At 41.2% G+C, this 15,711-nt stretch overlaps 2 protein-coding genes across 4 annotated transcripts in view; one reads left to right on the top strand and one right to left on the bottom strand.

Moving 5' to 3' along the window:
* Positions 1-3,626, top strand: part of fgd4b (FYVE, RhoGEF and PH domain containing 4b) — a 14,346-nt gene extending 10,720 nt beyond the window's left edge. For both annotated transcript variants that reach the window (XM_042079249.1, XM_042079250.1), the window contains exons 11-17: positions 290-462; positions 561-591; positions 711-788; positions 1,071-1,196; positions 1,369-1,533; positions 2,058-2,198; positions 2,606-3,626. In XM_042079249.1, the coding sequence (XP_041935183.1) occupies positions 290-462; positions 561-591; positions 711-788; positions 1,071-1,196; positions 1,369-1,533; positions 2,058-2,198; positions 2,606-2,866 (975 nt within the window). In that variant the 3' untranslated portion in view covers positions 2,867-3,626. The remainder of the gene's footprint in view (positions 1-289; positions 463-560; positions 592-710; positions 789-1,070; positions 1,197-1,368; positions 1,534-2,057; positions 2,199-2,605) is intronic.
* Positions 3,627-4,344: 718 nt separating this feature from the next.
* Positions 4,345-15,028, bottom strand: LOC121697667 (cAMP-dependent protein kinase type II-alpha regulatory subunit-like). Of its 2 annotated transcripts, none has more exons than XM_042079306.1 (12): positions 14,675-15,028; positions 14,487-14,522; positions 11,695-11,747; positions 11,481-11,564; positions 11,112-11,218; positions 7,693-7,846; positions 7,290-7,391; positions 7,124-7,198; positions 6,916-6,990; positions 6,610-6,736; positions 5,232-5,409; positions 4,345-5,107 (listed from the first exon to the last, which is right to left on the bottom strand). In XM_042079306.1, the coding sequence occupies exons 1-11, from the start codon at positions 14,886-14,888 to the stop codon at positions 5,240-5,242; spliced, it is 1,197 nt and encodes a 398-aa protein (XP_041935240.1). In that variant the 5' UTR covers positions 14,889-15,028; the 3' UTR covers positions 4,345-5,107; positions 5,232-5,239. The 2 variants fall into 2 exon arrangements, with proteins under 2 accessions (XP_041935240.1, XP_041935241.1); XM_042079307.1 differs by having other exon boundaries at positions 5,236-5,409.
* Between the last annotated feature and the right edge of the window lie 683 nt (positions 15,029-15,711).

Raw genomic sequence — 15,711 nt, 5'->3', positions numbered from 1 at the left:
CTGTTTTTTTCCCTCACAGCTTGCGGCTCTTTTTAATCATAAAATCAGTCATATACTGGACCCTTGAAACTCCCTCATCTCACATTTTTATGTACAGTGTAGAACATTTTAATGACTTTTCCCCTCACAAACATTATTCCAGCAGGCATTGAGAAGTCTGAGATACTATTTTTTATGAGGAATAAGGTGATTTGATTATGATGTGTGATTTGTTGTGGTGTCTTATGACCCAGTTCCCTCAGACCCAGAGAGTCTCATGTGTTTTCCCTTCCCCTGTTGTCCTCCCCAGTTCAACAACATGCTGCTGTATTGCACTCCCAAGTTCAGCTTGGTGGGGCAGAAATACACAGTCCGCACGCGAATCGGAGTTGATGGCATGAAGGTCGTGGAGACCTCAAACGAGGGCCACTCTCACACTTTCCAGGTGTCCGGCAAGGAGAGGACTCTTGAGTTGCAGGCCAGGTCAGTTTGTAGTCCTGCTGATTTCGACTGCTTTTTGACTGGCGTCAATGTTTTTCTTGATGTTTGTCAAGCTTCAAAGCTTGTTTTTATCATTTCAGGTCAGAGCAAGACAAAGAGGACTGGATAAAGGTATAAAAGCATTGAATTGCTCTATGTTCATGGAAATGTGCAACAATTCTGTCTCTTTGTTCACGCACCTAAGTAATCATAAGATGCTTACTTAAAAGTGAAACTGTTGTTGGTTTTAGGTCCTCAATCAGACCATAGAGATATTTCAGCAGAAAAATGAAACGCTGAAACGAGAAGCGGATGAGGATGAGGTGTCGGTACGTAGACCATCTTAACACCTGTGAAACTTGGTTACATAAAGGCTATGGACCCTTTCAAGAGAGTTCCATTGTCAGCATCATAGTTGGCTCCACAAGGCTTCCGTTTTAACATTCCATATGTTATCTTAATGCAGAGGAAGTAGATTGGGGCCCAAATAGAACGTTCAAGCATTGTTTTTGTTTTTATTGTTGAAAGGGTCTATAGCTATATTTAGTGTGTGTGTATGTGTGTGTGTGTGTGTGTGTGTGTGCGCGCGTGTTTGTCTATGTATGGTGCAGAAAGAGGAGCTGGGGAGACGTGCTCCACGCTGGATCCGTGACAATGAGGTGACCATGTGCATGAAATGCAAGGAGCCCTTCAACGTTCTGACCCGCAGAAGACACCACTGCCGAGCCTGCGGCTACGTACGTCTCAGCATACCCTACACACACTCTTTCAGCTTCAAAATAAAACCAACAAACCCCTTGTCCTCCACTCCATGCATATATCTTCATTTAAACACATCTGATCTGACATCAGACTCTCCTACTGTAGTTCGGTGTCAGTTTAGATCAAATATGACTGTTTTCGTTGTAGGTGGTTTGTGCCAAGTGCTCAGACAACAAGGCACCTCTTGAGTATGACAGTAACAAGATGAACAAGGTGTGTAAAGACTGTTACTTTGTCCTGACGGGGCGCACGGAGGGAGAGGAGAAGACTGAGTACAAGAGGAGCGATAGCAAGAAGAAGGGCATTCTGGAGGTAAGAGGAGAGCATCTACTGTAACGCCCTACTCCCCATCAGTGGTCTAACATTAACAGCTCAAGTGTAGTATAATATAATAAAGATCTTGGTGAACCATCTCTGAGTATACTCCTTATGCAGACATGGCTTTGCACAATGTAATCACGGACATACGCATGGGTGCCTCAAAAGTATACTGTTTATGTGTGTTGACAAATATTTTTGGTGCTGCACAGGCAAAATTGTTCACTAAAGTACTTGTTGAACAAGAATAACAGAGTACCAGTGTAACTAAGTTTTTTGGTTAAGTTGAAGAAGTGCAATTTTATTAAGATTGGTTCAGCTAAGGGGAAGCACAAGAAAGGCCAGTGTGTTACCTGTTAATCACCACCATACCATTTTAATGGTTATGCTATTTAGCAGACACTTTTGCCCAAAGTGACATACAAATAACATCAATACAATAGTTAAATTTAACAGTAGACAATTAAAACATATTTTGTAATGCTTTTTTAATGCTTGAATGTGTGTTTGTTCTATAGATTGAGGCTGCTCAGTTTTCAGGCAACAGCCTGGTATGTGGCTTCCTGCATCACAGTGAGAAGGCCAAGCCCTGGCAGCGGGTGTGGTGCATCATCCCCCAGAAAGAAGCGCTGGTGCTCTACCTGTACGGAGCCCCTCAGGTAAGGCTCAGAATAGCCCAGGCTCAGCCCCTGATGAGACTATGACATTACACATCAGTTTGTGAGGATGACCGTCAGAGTCGCACAATGGGAAATAGAAACGAACTGTGTTAAAGCACCTCTTGTTCAATCAATTCAAAGATTATAGTTAAGACAATGAAGGAAACCCATACTGATACAATGTGTCTTTCCAGTACTGTTAATACTGCATAAAGCAATATCTGTGAATGATGGTTACTTGAAATTTGAGCATTCACTCTTCTTGGTTGTAGAACTTACATGAAAAACCTTTGCAAATCATTCGCATCATACAAATACCATGGCATCTAGTTGGCGTTATGGACATGACAGTTTTACATGGAATTGCCCTATTCCATCTCTCTACTGAATCTGCCCTTGCGTTGTAGGATGTGAAGGCCCACTCCACCATTCCTTTGGTGGGCTACAGCGTGGAGGACAGCCCCCGGCCTGGGGACCCTCTGTTCAGCTTTCGTCTGTGCCACGCCAAGTCCGCCCACAGCTTCGCCGCTGAGAACGAGGAGATGAGGCAACGCTGGCTGCAGGTGATCCGGCTGGCGGTGAAGGGGGAGGTTCCCGAGAGCCCCCTCCCCAACAGCCCGGGTACGCCCAACGGTGCCATGGAGCTAGGCTACGACTGCTCTGAATAGACCGGCAGTGGCACGCTATGGCAGTCTCAATTCGCTGTGAATAGACAATGTGTGAATAGAGCATGCAGTGCTGTAGCAGACCAGCTATAGCTTGGCATGCTATGCACCAGCTCACATTGATGGGACAGAGTAAGGTATCTCAGACAGGAAGGACCATGGTAAAATATGGGTAAAAATACCCCAAAATCACCCACACACTCACCCAGATATACTCACGGTTGCACAAAGTAACTGTGAGAGGATACATTACACACACACACACACACACACACACATAGAGGAAGACACTGCAAGATGTCGAGCTTCAGAAATGCAGATCTCAACTGCATGTGTGACACGTTGCAAAACTCAATGTCTTGGCTTCAGGCTTCTACTGTATGATCCAAATGGAAACTGTCAATCCTGCGCCAAAGATCTTTTAAACCAACTTTGTTAAAGGGCTCTCCGTTTGAGAAAAAGGCTTACAGTGGCATAGCACTGAAGTGGCCACTGGGCATTTAGTGTCACAGGATGTACTTGTTGTTGTTACACAATGCTACTAGGACACTGATGACAGAAGTAAGTTGCTGTTTCCACTCTTTCTAATTTGACACCTCAATGCCACTTCCTAAAATGTTTTTTTAACAGTGATGTTCAATTCATAGTACATTTTTCTAGCTGATTGTTAATACAAATTGAACCAAATGTATAATATATGCTCTGTAATATATGCTGTTTTAGAGGTTGTCAGTAATTTTAATAAAAGTTTGTTCTAAATTTGTTTTTGTAGCACAGGCAAGTAACCCTGTATACAGTTTAGACATCTACATAACTTACTTCAGTTCATGCAGGAAGCAGGAAGTCTCTAGTTGCTCTAGTCTCAAAGCCCTTTCCTGACCTGTGCTCTTAGTAAACTTCTGCTGTGTGTGTCTTTATAGCATTATCTTTTTCCACCATACAAATAATGATATGGCATAGGCAGCATGTGTTATAGTAGTAATCTAACCATTGTTTTTGTTGGGCATTCAAGTACTGAAGTTACGCTACGCTTGTGTGTTTGTGTATCCTGTTGTGCAAAGTTAGTGTGGCTGGTTGCACGACTTGACTGCAACCGTCCCTGACAAAAAAAGGAACTTGCAGTTCATGAAGGTGGCTTCCGTCGGACCGTCACCCACCAGCAGTTTAGTTTGTAACTAACCTGCTATAGTCTGTGGGCCCTAATTTCATTGCTGTGCAAAGTCTAGTCTAATTAAAGCTTGCTTAATAACTATGCAAAATCTATTTGCTAATTTAATACTATGAGAAAGATCCTAAGCACAAACAGCGCTGGGTCAGCCAGAAGCTGTGTCACGCCATGAGGCAGTTAGTTAATGCAAGAGAACTTTGCTTATAGACTTTGCTCAGCATTTAAATTAGGGCCCTCTGGTTTCATGTTTTCTATCATTGGTTAACTTGGGTACTCCATCTTCTACTCAAAATGACCTAAATGCTTACAAAAATACTTTGAACCAAAATTGTATTATCAATTAAATATACAGACAATATTATACAATACTTTCACTGAGGAACATTGTGCAAAAGCACGTTATGCCTACCGTAAATTATCCTGTAAGCCATTTCACAACTCTAAAAATATTTGTAATGTCACAAAGAATAAGTAGTAAAACTATTGCTTAGTTATTATGTATCCTATCGTTATCTTATTGCATTAAGTTCAGTGCTTTAAACACTTTAAAATCTGAAGTGGTATATTTACCGTGATCAATTCAGCATTGTTTTTATATGAGGTTTACACTATAAAACATGACCTCAGAATAATATGAAGGAAATTAAAAAATAAACAATAAATAAACCAACTGTTAAATAATATATTCACTAAAGTCAAGCAGTTCTTAACTATTTAAAAAAAAAGCATCCATTCTGACTGATAATAAACATGCACAAGAAGCTTACTGAAATGAAAATCAGCTACTCATCTTGTCATTCACTTGAATAATATTGCGTAAGTAAATTAAGGCACACTGCGCATGTTTATCATTTAAGACAAATCACTGTTCTTGCAGCTGCATCCAGAGATGCTTTTAAGTATTCATTAACAACTAGTCTCAAATAGTATTCAAACAGCAAAGAATTCTTTCCCTATTCTAAAATCATTCATCCAGAACAGAACAGAGACCAACAGTCTTCTGATGGATGTCACAGGCTTCTGATTTTTCGACAGTACTTAAGGTCATAACGATCTCAAGCACTTGTCCACTGCTCCTGTAACAAACAAAATCACCTTTCATCAATCCAGCACTTTAACCCAGAGCATAAAGGCATTGTTGGGGAAGGCGAACAAACATCTATGACATTTGACTGTCATCGTGAGGTTGCTGGGACGTACCAACCGGTTCAATTTTCACTTCCAGGTTCCACAGCCCTGGTGGTGTCGGAGGAGGTGTTGGTGACACTGTCATTGCTCTCCAGAAGGCTGGCAAAATGGGCCTCGTAGTTACTGATGTTCCTCTTCATGATCTCCATGCACGGACCCAGCAGCCTCTCAAAGGCCATCACATCCATGACTGCAGCATGAGCACAGAGCAAGGCAGTAGGCTTAATGAGTAATGCACATGGGTACAGGTTGGGAGTAAATGTGTGTCTTTACTCTAAAAGTGTACTCTCTGTGTATTTCTAAAAGGCTGCAATCAAAATAAAGGTCATGCACAGGGATGGATTACTGCACGGGCCTACCGGGCCCTGAAGCCCCCTTTGCATGGAATCATTGCCTCAGTATCAACAAATCAGGATGTAGGCTATGAATCTGATTGAATTTAGTATTGGCCATCCCCAAAATGCACCAGAATACAGGAAATCACATCAAACAAATTTTTTTTTTTCTGCGGGAGGACCCCCAAACCCCCCCTCCCACATATATAACAATTAGTGAGGGGCCCTTAATACATCTGGGCCCAGGGCCCCGAAAGTTCATAATCCGCCCATGGTCATGCAGTGTGAAGAACGTAGAAAAAAAGTATCTTTCTATGGGCAACATTACACTGATGCACTGTAATATGTAAAAAAAATATATTTGACAAACATCCCTGTCTGACATGAACAGTCTGAAGAAGACCCTCAAGGATTGAAACGTTGCTCAAATAAAGTTGTCTAGGAGCTTTTAAAACAGTGTGCAGGCCTCTATCCTCCTTTCACAAACATCCCTTAAGACAGGGGTTCTCAAACTTTTTCGGTCATTCCCCACTTTGGAGGTGGGGAATTGTCAAGCCCTACCTGACCCTAGCAACTCTGCAAAATGGTAATGTTATGTATTTATGTTTTTTATTTATATGTTATGTTAAAATATGTTGTTGCATTTTGGTTCCACGTTGCATTTCCCTTCTCAGTCCGCTGGATAAGATGCTATTTTTAATTCAAATGTCGGTCTGTTTATGACTCCTATGTTTGTGTGTGACTATTTTGTTTTGAATCTATGATCAAAAAAAAAAGAAGAAAGGCATAATTATAGATAGAAAAAACACATTTCCTCCTGTTCATCGCGCCCCACCTAACATGTCTCTATTGCCCACTAGTGGGGCCCCAAACCACTGCCTTAAGACATAAATGAAAAAATAAAGAGATATTTCAATACACCTGAATCAAATGTAAAATCTTGAGCGGAAAGCCAAGTGAAGTGAAACCCTGTGTAAGCCTCACACTAGGTGTCATGGAGGGAAGTGTCAGAGCAAACACACTTGGGAGCTGTGTGAGATACCAGAGTACAGCACCTAAGCACTTGACGTTCCCCACAGCATACGCCGACGCCGCTCGTGGTTTGTTGGTGACCAGAGCCAGCTCTCCAAAGTACTGCCCTCGCGTACATGTGGCAATCTCCACCTCGTACATCTCACCCTCCTGCATCACATGACAGGAAACACAGAACAGCGAGTCATCACTGGGGTAAAGGGGTTGCGGTAAGGCTGACAGGGCTACAACTATGCTCCTGAGCTCTGAAACAAGAGTTTGAAAGAGGACAAATATTACCACGTGGGGGTTTTGTTATGTTTTTTTTCCCGACTAAAGTAAATGCTCACTTGCTGTGTAGGTCTCCTGATTGTGATCCTGACCTGTCCAGACTCAACTATGTAGAAGTCGTCTGCACTCTCCCCCTGGTGGTTACAGTGAATAATGTTGCATAAACGTCATATTTATTTTCACTATGGGCCATCATTGAACTGAATGACTTTTAATCCAGAGAATATCTATATTATGTGGATGAGTGGATGTGTGAGATGAACCCACCTCAGCAATGATCTGCTGCCCGTCTGTGTACTGTCGTGGGACAAGCACATCCACCACTTTCATCCGTTCATATGTCTACAGAGAAGGAGAGAAGCTGTGGGTATTCTGTATTCTCTTTAGGAGCTCAGTAACAATCGAGGGTGAACAGGACAGCATTCGTGTTTACCTCCAAGGATGACAGCAAAGGGACTGTCTGGATGAAATCATCGTACATTTTCCTCTTCTTGGCATTGTTTTTCACAATTATCCGCCTGAAGGTCTGCCTGTCCTGGAACCACAGAGCCGCAGTTTGCTCAGCACAACTTCATAACTCAGCAAAACCCCTTCCTTTAGTGAGGTGAATAATTCTGGATATATCCACTCTCTCAACCCCTGGGTTAACATCTCAGTAGAATAAACGTTTGCTCCGCATACTGGACAAAGCAACAATTATCCCTCAATTCACATAGATCTAAAAGTCCAGCAGAGGGTGTCATTGCTCAATATACACTATTCAGACTCACAAATGACCATGATCATAAGGAAGAAATGGCAAAGTTTCAGAAAGGAAATGAAGGCCTGTCCCTCACCAAGCACCACAGGGCTCCAGAAGTTCTGGCAATGATAGTGGTGGCTCGCGGCGTGTTGTACATCAGGGCGAGCTCCCCGAAGCTCCCGTGGTTGTCGTAGGTGCCAACCAGGCGTGTTATCCCGTTATCCGTTACATGGACATCATAAATCCCACTAATATATTCATTAGTATATCCATCAACACAAGAGCATATTCATTATAGTCCGGCAGCCCAGAGCCTTTTGATTAAACGAAAAGTGTACCAACATTTGAGCACAGGGGCATCCAGAGGATGATCTCTCATATGCAGATATGGATGTCTGCCGGAGCCCGCAGCTGCATTTGGCCCCTGGGGGCCTCAAAGAGGGCTGAAAAAATGTGTTCGATCAAACATTCAAAAGTAACATCTCAAACCAATTTGATATGAACCGGCAGGTCACACAGAGTACTGAATGGCCCCTGCCAGACTAATTACTTGCTGCAAAGGGCCTGCCAGACATTCCTCAATTGTGGCCCCGATATTCAATATTATACAATTGACCTAACTTAAAATGTTGAGAGTTCCACTTCAAACAGTTTCTGAACCAATTGTGCACATCCACAAAGTACAACCATCAGCATACCAGACAAATGTTCTGCTGCTTAAGGTCCACCAGACACCCCTGAAATGCAGTCCCCTCATACTATATCGATTCACCTTCAGTACATAATGAAAGAACCACATGACAATAAAAAATTTGAACATTCACAGAGCACAAGTGCACCATAATTTAGGTTAGTTCAAACATTGCCATTAGACTTACAACTCATTTAGAGTAATTGATTAAAGGGCTATAGCTTATGGCCTGGGAAAGAAAGATTAACTGCAAAGTTCAAAGTGATATTGTATGTGTTACTGTATATAAGTATAATTATATAGCATAGTTACTGTGCTAAAGTATAAGTATAGTAAGTAAGTTCTAGCTATTGTATTTATCATGGAAAAGTATTTTTTTCTCCCTAATTTATTTCAAAAAGTGAACCTTTCATATATTATAGATTCATTGGAAATAAAGTGAAATATTTAAAGCTATTTTTTGTTTTAATCTTGATGGTTACGACTTACAGCTCATGAAAACCAAAAATCAGTATCTCAAAATATTAGAATAAAGAGTTTATAATTCAGAAATGTTGACCAATGGAAAGAAATTAACTAATCTGGCTAATCTAAAATAGCTCATTTATACAGTCAATACTTGATAGGGCTGCTTTTGCACAAATTACTGCATCAATGTGGCTTGGTATGGAGGCAATCAGCCTGTGGCACTGCTGAGGTGTTAAGGAAGCCAAGGTTGCTGATAGCGGCCTTAAGGTCATCTGTATTGTTGGGTCTGGTGTCTCTCACTTGTTGTCTGGCCAGTCAAGCACAGCAATACCATGGTAAGCAAACCAGTTACTAGCAGTGTTGCCACTGTGTTGTGGTCTGGCCAGTCAAGCACAGCAATACCATGGTAAGCAAACCAGTTGCTAGCAGTGTTGCCACTGTGTTGTGGTCTGGCCAGTCAAGCACAGCAATACCATGGTAAGCAAACCAGTTACTAGCAGTGTTGCCACTGTGTTGTGGTTTGTACATGTTTAAGGTTGTTGCCTTTATTCTGTGTTCAGATTTGTTTAATTTAGTCTATTACATTTGTACAAAAGCGTCTGCTAAGAGCCTTAAGCATAAGCATGTACACTGTGTACTAACGAATGTGTTAAAAACAATACAACTTGCGTTGTTTCTTAACACATCTCTATGTCCAGATAGGGACAACACATTCATTTTAAGAGTGTAGTGTTTGTAGTTTGATCAAACGCACAAAGAATAACACTTTGGTTGAGGTGAAGTGTGTGTGTGTGTGTGTGTGTGTGTGTGTGTGTGTGTGTGTGTGAAAGAGAGGTGGTGGTGTGTGCATGTCTGTTTGTTGCATTTCTTGATAACTAACAGGTACAAACAGGTTACTCTAATTCCTTCGTACCAAGAAACGAAGGGTGTTTTTAAGTCTGTGGTTAAGGAGTGTGAAATGTATCTACTTAAAGAAACATGGCACTGTTTACTAAACTACTGGTGTGATTTAGGAGTACGCCAAGCAGTAAGATAAAATGCTACGTCAATTAGCCTTATTCACCCAGCAGCCAGAACGAGGCTACAGGGTACATTTGCCATTACACCTCAGTCCAGCAGATGGTGCTAATGCACTCCGTTTGCAAACTGCCAAAAAAAACTCACTAAAGAAGAACAGGCCAGCCAGTAGGCCAGCGAACCCTTCTTCTTTTTCGGTGAGCTTTTTTTTGGCAGTTTGCAACATCTGCTGCACAATTTTGTTCTGCCAAAAGAAAGACACATACATGAGTAGAGGTGTCCAATTGTTTGATCTTTTATCTACCTCTAAATTGTGTTTTTCCACCTTTAAGTAGCATACCATTCCTAAACAATTCTAAATTAAGCTTGTCTTTTTACAATTGTCTTTAGTTTCATATTGTATTGCAACACAGTTTATCCATATTGCGCTGCATTATGGTGTCAGTGACCAATTGGCTTGCGGCAGGAAGCAAAGATTAGTCACACCGCATGCCATGTAAACGAGTTAACAATGAACTTAGATTAATGTAGGAATTGAATAATGATTGTGTGGCCTATGAGGGAACACCCAGTGATGCCCTTGGTACCATCAAATGGTAGCCTATAGCGATGTGGTCAGGATACACACCGGTATACCGTGGTCTGCCTTACCAGTGACCATGTCATGGTCTGCCTGATTACGGAATTACAGATTTATAGTCTTTTTTACCACTACACCCGTTTGTGGATGTGCACAGTTGGTTCAGAAACTGTTTGAAGTGGTACTCAATTATACAATATCAATTGTATGATATTGTATATTGGGGCAGCATTTGAAGGGTGTCTGGCAGGCCCTTTGCAGCAAGTAATTTGTCTGGCATTGTGATTTTGGGGTTCGGTGGGATGTGCTTTTTCATTTCAAGGTGGTTTCATGTGGTACCTCCTTCATTTTATCTAGGCCATATCTGAGGGGCCGTTTTTGTCTGCCAGGCCCTTCACAGCGGATATTTTGTCTGGCATATCATGTTCATATCAGATTGGTTTGAGATGGTACTTTTGAACACATTTTTTCAGCCCTCTTTGAGGCCCCCAGGGGCTAAATGCCACTGCGGGGCTCCGGCAGACATCCATATCTGCATATGAGAGGTTATCCTCTGGATGCCCCTGTGCTCAAATGTTGGTACACTTTTCGTTTAATCAAAAGGCTCTGGGCTGCCGGACAATTAATGCAGATGTCAAATAATGCTAATTTGGCAAATTTTCCCTATACCCACAGTTCTGCACAAATTAATCCCATATAGATATGGACAATTGCTGAGTCTGTTCCTTCTGTACCATCAACAATGTGTGAACTCTACCTTTGAATCACATAGAAATTATCCCCATCTTCATGCTGCTCAATAATGTGCTCCCCTGCAGCCACAGGTCTTTCAAACATGGCATCCAGGACCCTAAAAAACTCATCCTGCAGAGATGGGGAAACATATTTCTAAACTTATTTCTATGTTGCATTGACCCCGTAGACAATTTGCTGCAGCAGGTTACAACAAACAAGCACTACTTCCTTCAAAGAGCCTGCGGGCCTAGACACATTTTCACAAGTTAAGGATTTAGGCTTATCATAATTTATTGAGTTGGGTAACAACATTTGGGATTTATTCAATCAAGTAACCTTATCAACTGCTCCGAGACACAGTGTCTAGTAATGCTGCTTTTCTGTAGCGTACCTGCTCCAAACTTTTAAAGAGAACAATATATTTGCAGGCCTCTAGCAGTCTTTGCCTCTGTTCATCTGTTTTAAAATGAATGACCTGCAAATAAAAGTGAGATGTTGTAATTTGTGCATTGAGTTTATCGGTAGGTATGGAATAGGCTGGGTGAAGAATCACTGAGACATGGTGATAACTGACACAACTCAGATGGTCAGAGTAAAGATCTTACCATTGGCTCCCTGCTCTCTTCTTCCTTGTCAGGGTCATATGACTCAGCACACACTACAAAACAGAGGAAACAAGGTAAACATATTCACAGAGTAAGGGAATAAACATATTGCTGTGTGAACCTTATTCGCCTTATTTCACCCAGCGGCCAAAACGAGGCTACAGGGTACACTTGCCACCACACTTCAGTCCAGCAGATGGTGCTAATGCACTCCGTTTGCAAACTGCCAAAAAAAAAAAGCTGACGGAAAAAGAAGAAGGGTTCGCTGGCCTGCCCATAGATATTAGAAAGTATTGGGCTCCAGAAGGTACGTAAATAGTGCCGCCATCTTGGTGGGGGCAACAATAACTGGAGGCCAATGGAGAAATATGTGACTCTGACTGGAAATCCGACAGATGTCTCTGATTGCCGGCAAATGTTGCCCATAGACAGTAAACGTGTAACCCTCAGCAATATGGCGGCTGCGTTTACATATGCCACCTAATAGAACTTAAGCCCAATGCGGTATCTAGCTTTCTAATATCTATGGGCCAGCCCATAGGGCCTGCCAGAGTAACTTTCTTCTTCTTCTTCTTCAGTGAGATTAATTTTTTTGGCAGTTTGCAAACGGATTGCATTACCACCATTTGCTGGACTGAAGTGTGATGGCAAGTGTAGCCTCGTTCTGACCGCCGGGTGAATAAGGTGAATTCTAACCATTTTATGATCCCTTCAGGCTTAAAAGGTTAATCCAAACTAGAAAACAACATTGAGGCAGTAATTGGAACTATGGCAAATAAAAGTTCACAGTAACATTAGTTAGGCCAATTGACGGTATAATGTTTTCACACTTTCCTCTTAGTCTAAGCGAATTAGCCCGGAAGAGGGTCAAAGGTGGCAGTAAATAGACCAAAAGCATATTTGGTATCATTTGAATCATTATTTTATGTTGATTAAAAAATTGGTGCCTACAACACCAATCCTTACAGGAAAAAAGTTACAGAGCTTCGAATGGACCATGGTACAATGATTACTGCCCAAAATCTTATGCTAGCACATTTCGATATTAGCCAATATCTCCCATGCCAGTGGAAACATCCACATCAAACCTGGTATACTTACTCACTATAAGGGCTCAATAAACGGATTGGGTACTTGGTCTTGGGGTGAAAGGTCAAGGTTGCATGGGGTCACACAAATTCACATACAGTGTTAGTGCCTGGATCTCCAAAGTAAATCGATGGATCTTAATTAAACCTTACGCAGTTATTCATTATAAAGTAAATTATATTGACAACAATGTGTGATGGACTTTCCAAACTCACAGGTGAAGATTTCTACAGCCTCTTACGTAAATTCTTACTTTTAAAATCAAGTAATCAGTAAAGTAACTACGGAGTAATCAGTATTCCGATTACTTTTTCAAAGTAACTGTGGCAACACAGCACATAATATATTTCTGTATTTGTACCAGGAAAGTAAAACAGATTCAACCATTCATTTGTTTGACTCTGCCTGCTATTCGGTTATTAAGTGATGACGCAATAATGGGATAATAAATCTCTTTACAGGTCCAACGGCTTTCAGAGCCGCTCTCCATAGACAGTAAAATAAACATTTTTTTCCACTATTCAGAGTAACCTTTAAGAAAATTGTCACTCTCACTAAAGCGGAGGTGATAGTGACAAGCAAAGAGCAAAGCAGAGCGCTCTATAATCTTTGGTGGAAGTTGCGAAAGGCTGCCTGCGCTAGTAAACATTTTTTGAAGGAAAAGGTCTTGGGCCTTTGACTTGGGACTTAACTGAATAGCCTCATATAACTTTGAAATAATTTGACCTTTACCTTTGACCCCATGGCCTTTAGTGCATGTAGGCTTTATTAACTCATTGAATGCCAAGCTGTTTTCGGGAGCTTTGTCCTAGAGTGCCAGCAATCTAGACCATTGTTGATGATTTTTGTACAGCCACAGCATATTCCGTGTTATAGCTATGAACACATACAATAGCTCGATTAAAAGGTGAGACTTTAAGCTCTCGGTGGGTGCAAAGAAATCCCAAGCTAAACAGTGGCTAGTTTTCATCAAAATCGCTGTTTTTTTTATAGAAATGGAGATATAACGTCTTTCATGAAATATGAAGTGTTGCCTGTTACTTACTTGTGTAAACTTTCCGGGAATTGATCAGCGAGACCTGGCGAGACTGCCACCTAGTGATAACCCACGAAAATGGCCTGGTTTTGACCTGACGTGCATGCGTCACTGATTCGACCCAAAGCGGCAACCGAGTTATAATAAAATGTCCAGATAAAATGTCCAGATTGTGCATTTTCATGAGTTTTTGATCGTCATATATTTCATTTCCATTCATCACAGAGTTCCCAAAATCACATATAAGGTGTGTTAGAGTGTATAGTTTCGTAATCTACATTATCTGGTGGTTTTGTGTGCAAAAAGTGGAATTAATTGTCAAAAAATTAGAAGAAAATGTGAAAATCACTTTTCAGACTATATAATCGCTTATTTTAACACATACAGGAAAAAAAACACTAAAGATGGATCGTGAAAATTTGAAGACAAAACAAATCTTGTTCCTTAGACTCTATATTAGCAAAATATGTAAAAAAAAATCTAATTTTACATGAAAATCCAGCGGGACCCTATTTTCCAAACACAGCGTACTGTACTATTACCATTAGAAGCTGCTACCAGGAGCTGTTAACGTTCCTGCCTAAATTAACGTTAGCCGCTAATTTATGTTAGAGTTCTAGCCCTTTCTACCCAACCCTGGAATAAACTTTAAGTGAACTCAACCTACCTGACACTCGTCTTGCAAACCTGTTGATGACTGGGGCTAATAAATAAATAAAATTAATGTTAACGATCATGTTACATAGAATCAACATTGGTGTTTGGGTTCATATTAACATTAGCTTCTAACTGGCACATTTCTTGATGCTAACAGTTGTCTTATGCAAGCTAACATTTAGAATTACGTTACGTTACCAACAAATTCCTCGTCCTCATCCTCGGAGCCGATCTGCATAGCTTCGTTGTTGAACTTCACCTTTTGCCCCTTCACTTTACTTTCGTTGTTCTTCAGCTCGGCGAAGTACTGCAGGGCGAAGTCGCATATATTCCTTGGATGATTTCGGATCACTTCAATAGTGAAACCCAGCAATATCTCCTTTAGCCCCTCTGGGATTGGAACGTTACTCATTGTGAAGGCACGGTTAACGTATCCCTAGTTAGAGTTCTAACGTTAATCTCGTTAACGTTAACGTTAATCACGGCTCTTCAGAGTGCTGCAAAAAGTTCCATTCACATGAATGGGCCTTCCCAACGTTCGGGCCTAGAACTATGTTAAATGACAACGGGTTGATTAACGTCTTTTATATCCCTCCGCAAGAATTCCGTTGTCTTATTGCAATGGAATTTCATTGAAAGGGAAAAGTAAGCTAGTAAAACGTTGCCACGCAACACCTGAAACTGTCAAGTTCTATCTGTGTGGCGAACTATTTATTTTGTCAGCGGAAGACACGAAACGGTAGCAAAATCATTTTTAAACATTCATTGTGTTAGGTTTCTTTTCTCGTTTTGGCAAGTAGCCGTTTTGGCAAGTAGCCGTGTAATAAGCTCCTCCGCTGCGCGTCGGGGTTCTGTTCTCCCTGTCGGGACTTATTTTCTGATAATTACCGGCGGACAATACATTATCCCTTACCTAGTACACCACCAAGTAGAATTTTAGTAGCAGCTAGGCCTACTTTAAATGAACGCAATGTTGAACTATAACGTTAACTCTTATTAACACTATATTATTTTTTGCTAGCACCACAAACTGGAGGTTTAGGAAGTTCTACTGAGGTAAATTATTGCCAACAAAAAAAGAAAGAAAGCTGACTAGCTAGTTGGAGTTTTAGGATGAGTAGGCCTAAACAAAAACAACTGAGAGACCTCGGTAAAGACAGAGAATGTCTAAGGTAAAGATGATGGACGTCAGAGATTCGACACATTCACAAAATCCATGTAGGCACATGCAAGGC

The sequence above is a fragment of the Alosa sapidissima genome, chromosome 22 (genome assembly GCF_018492685.1).
Source record: "Alosa sapidissima isolate fAloSap1 chromosome 22, fAloSap1.pri, whole genome shotgun sequence".
Lineage (NCBI taxonomy): Eukaryota > Metazoa > Chordata > Actinopteri > Clupeiformes > Clupeidae > Alosa > Alosa sapidissima.
This window is presented reverse-complemented; position numbering and strand designations above follow the sequence as displayed.

What these genes read in the sequence shown, in the direction of transcription:
- LOC121697667 (XM_042079306.1), bottom strand. Translation starts at nt 14,888, where the DNA reads ATGAGTAACGTTCCAATCCCAGAGGGGCTAAAGGAGATATTGCTGGGT. An exon ending in CTGGAGCCCTGTGGTGCTTG is followed by an intron (nt 7,392 to 7,692) that starts GTGAGGGACAGG and finishes CTGTGGTTCCAG; the next exon opens with GACAGGCAGACCTTCAGGCG. An exon ending in GGGGAACGTCAAGTGCTTAG is followed by an intron (nt 5,410 to 6,609) that starts GTGCTGTACTCT and finishes CTCATGCTGCAG; the next exon opens with TCATGGATGTGATGGCCTTT.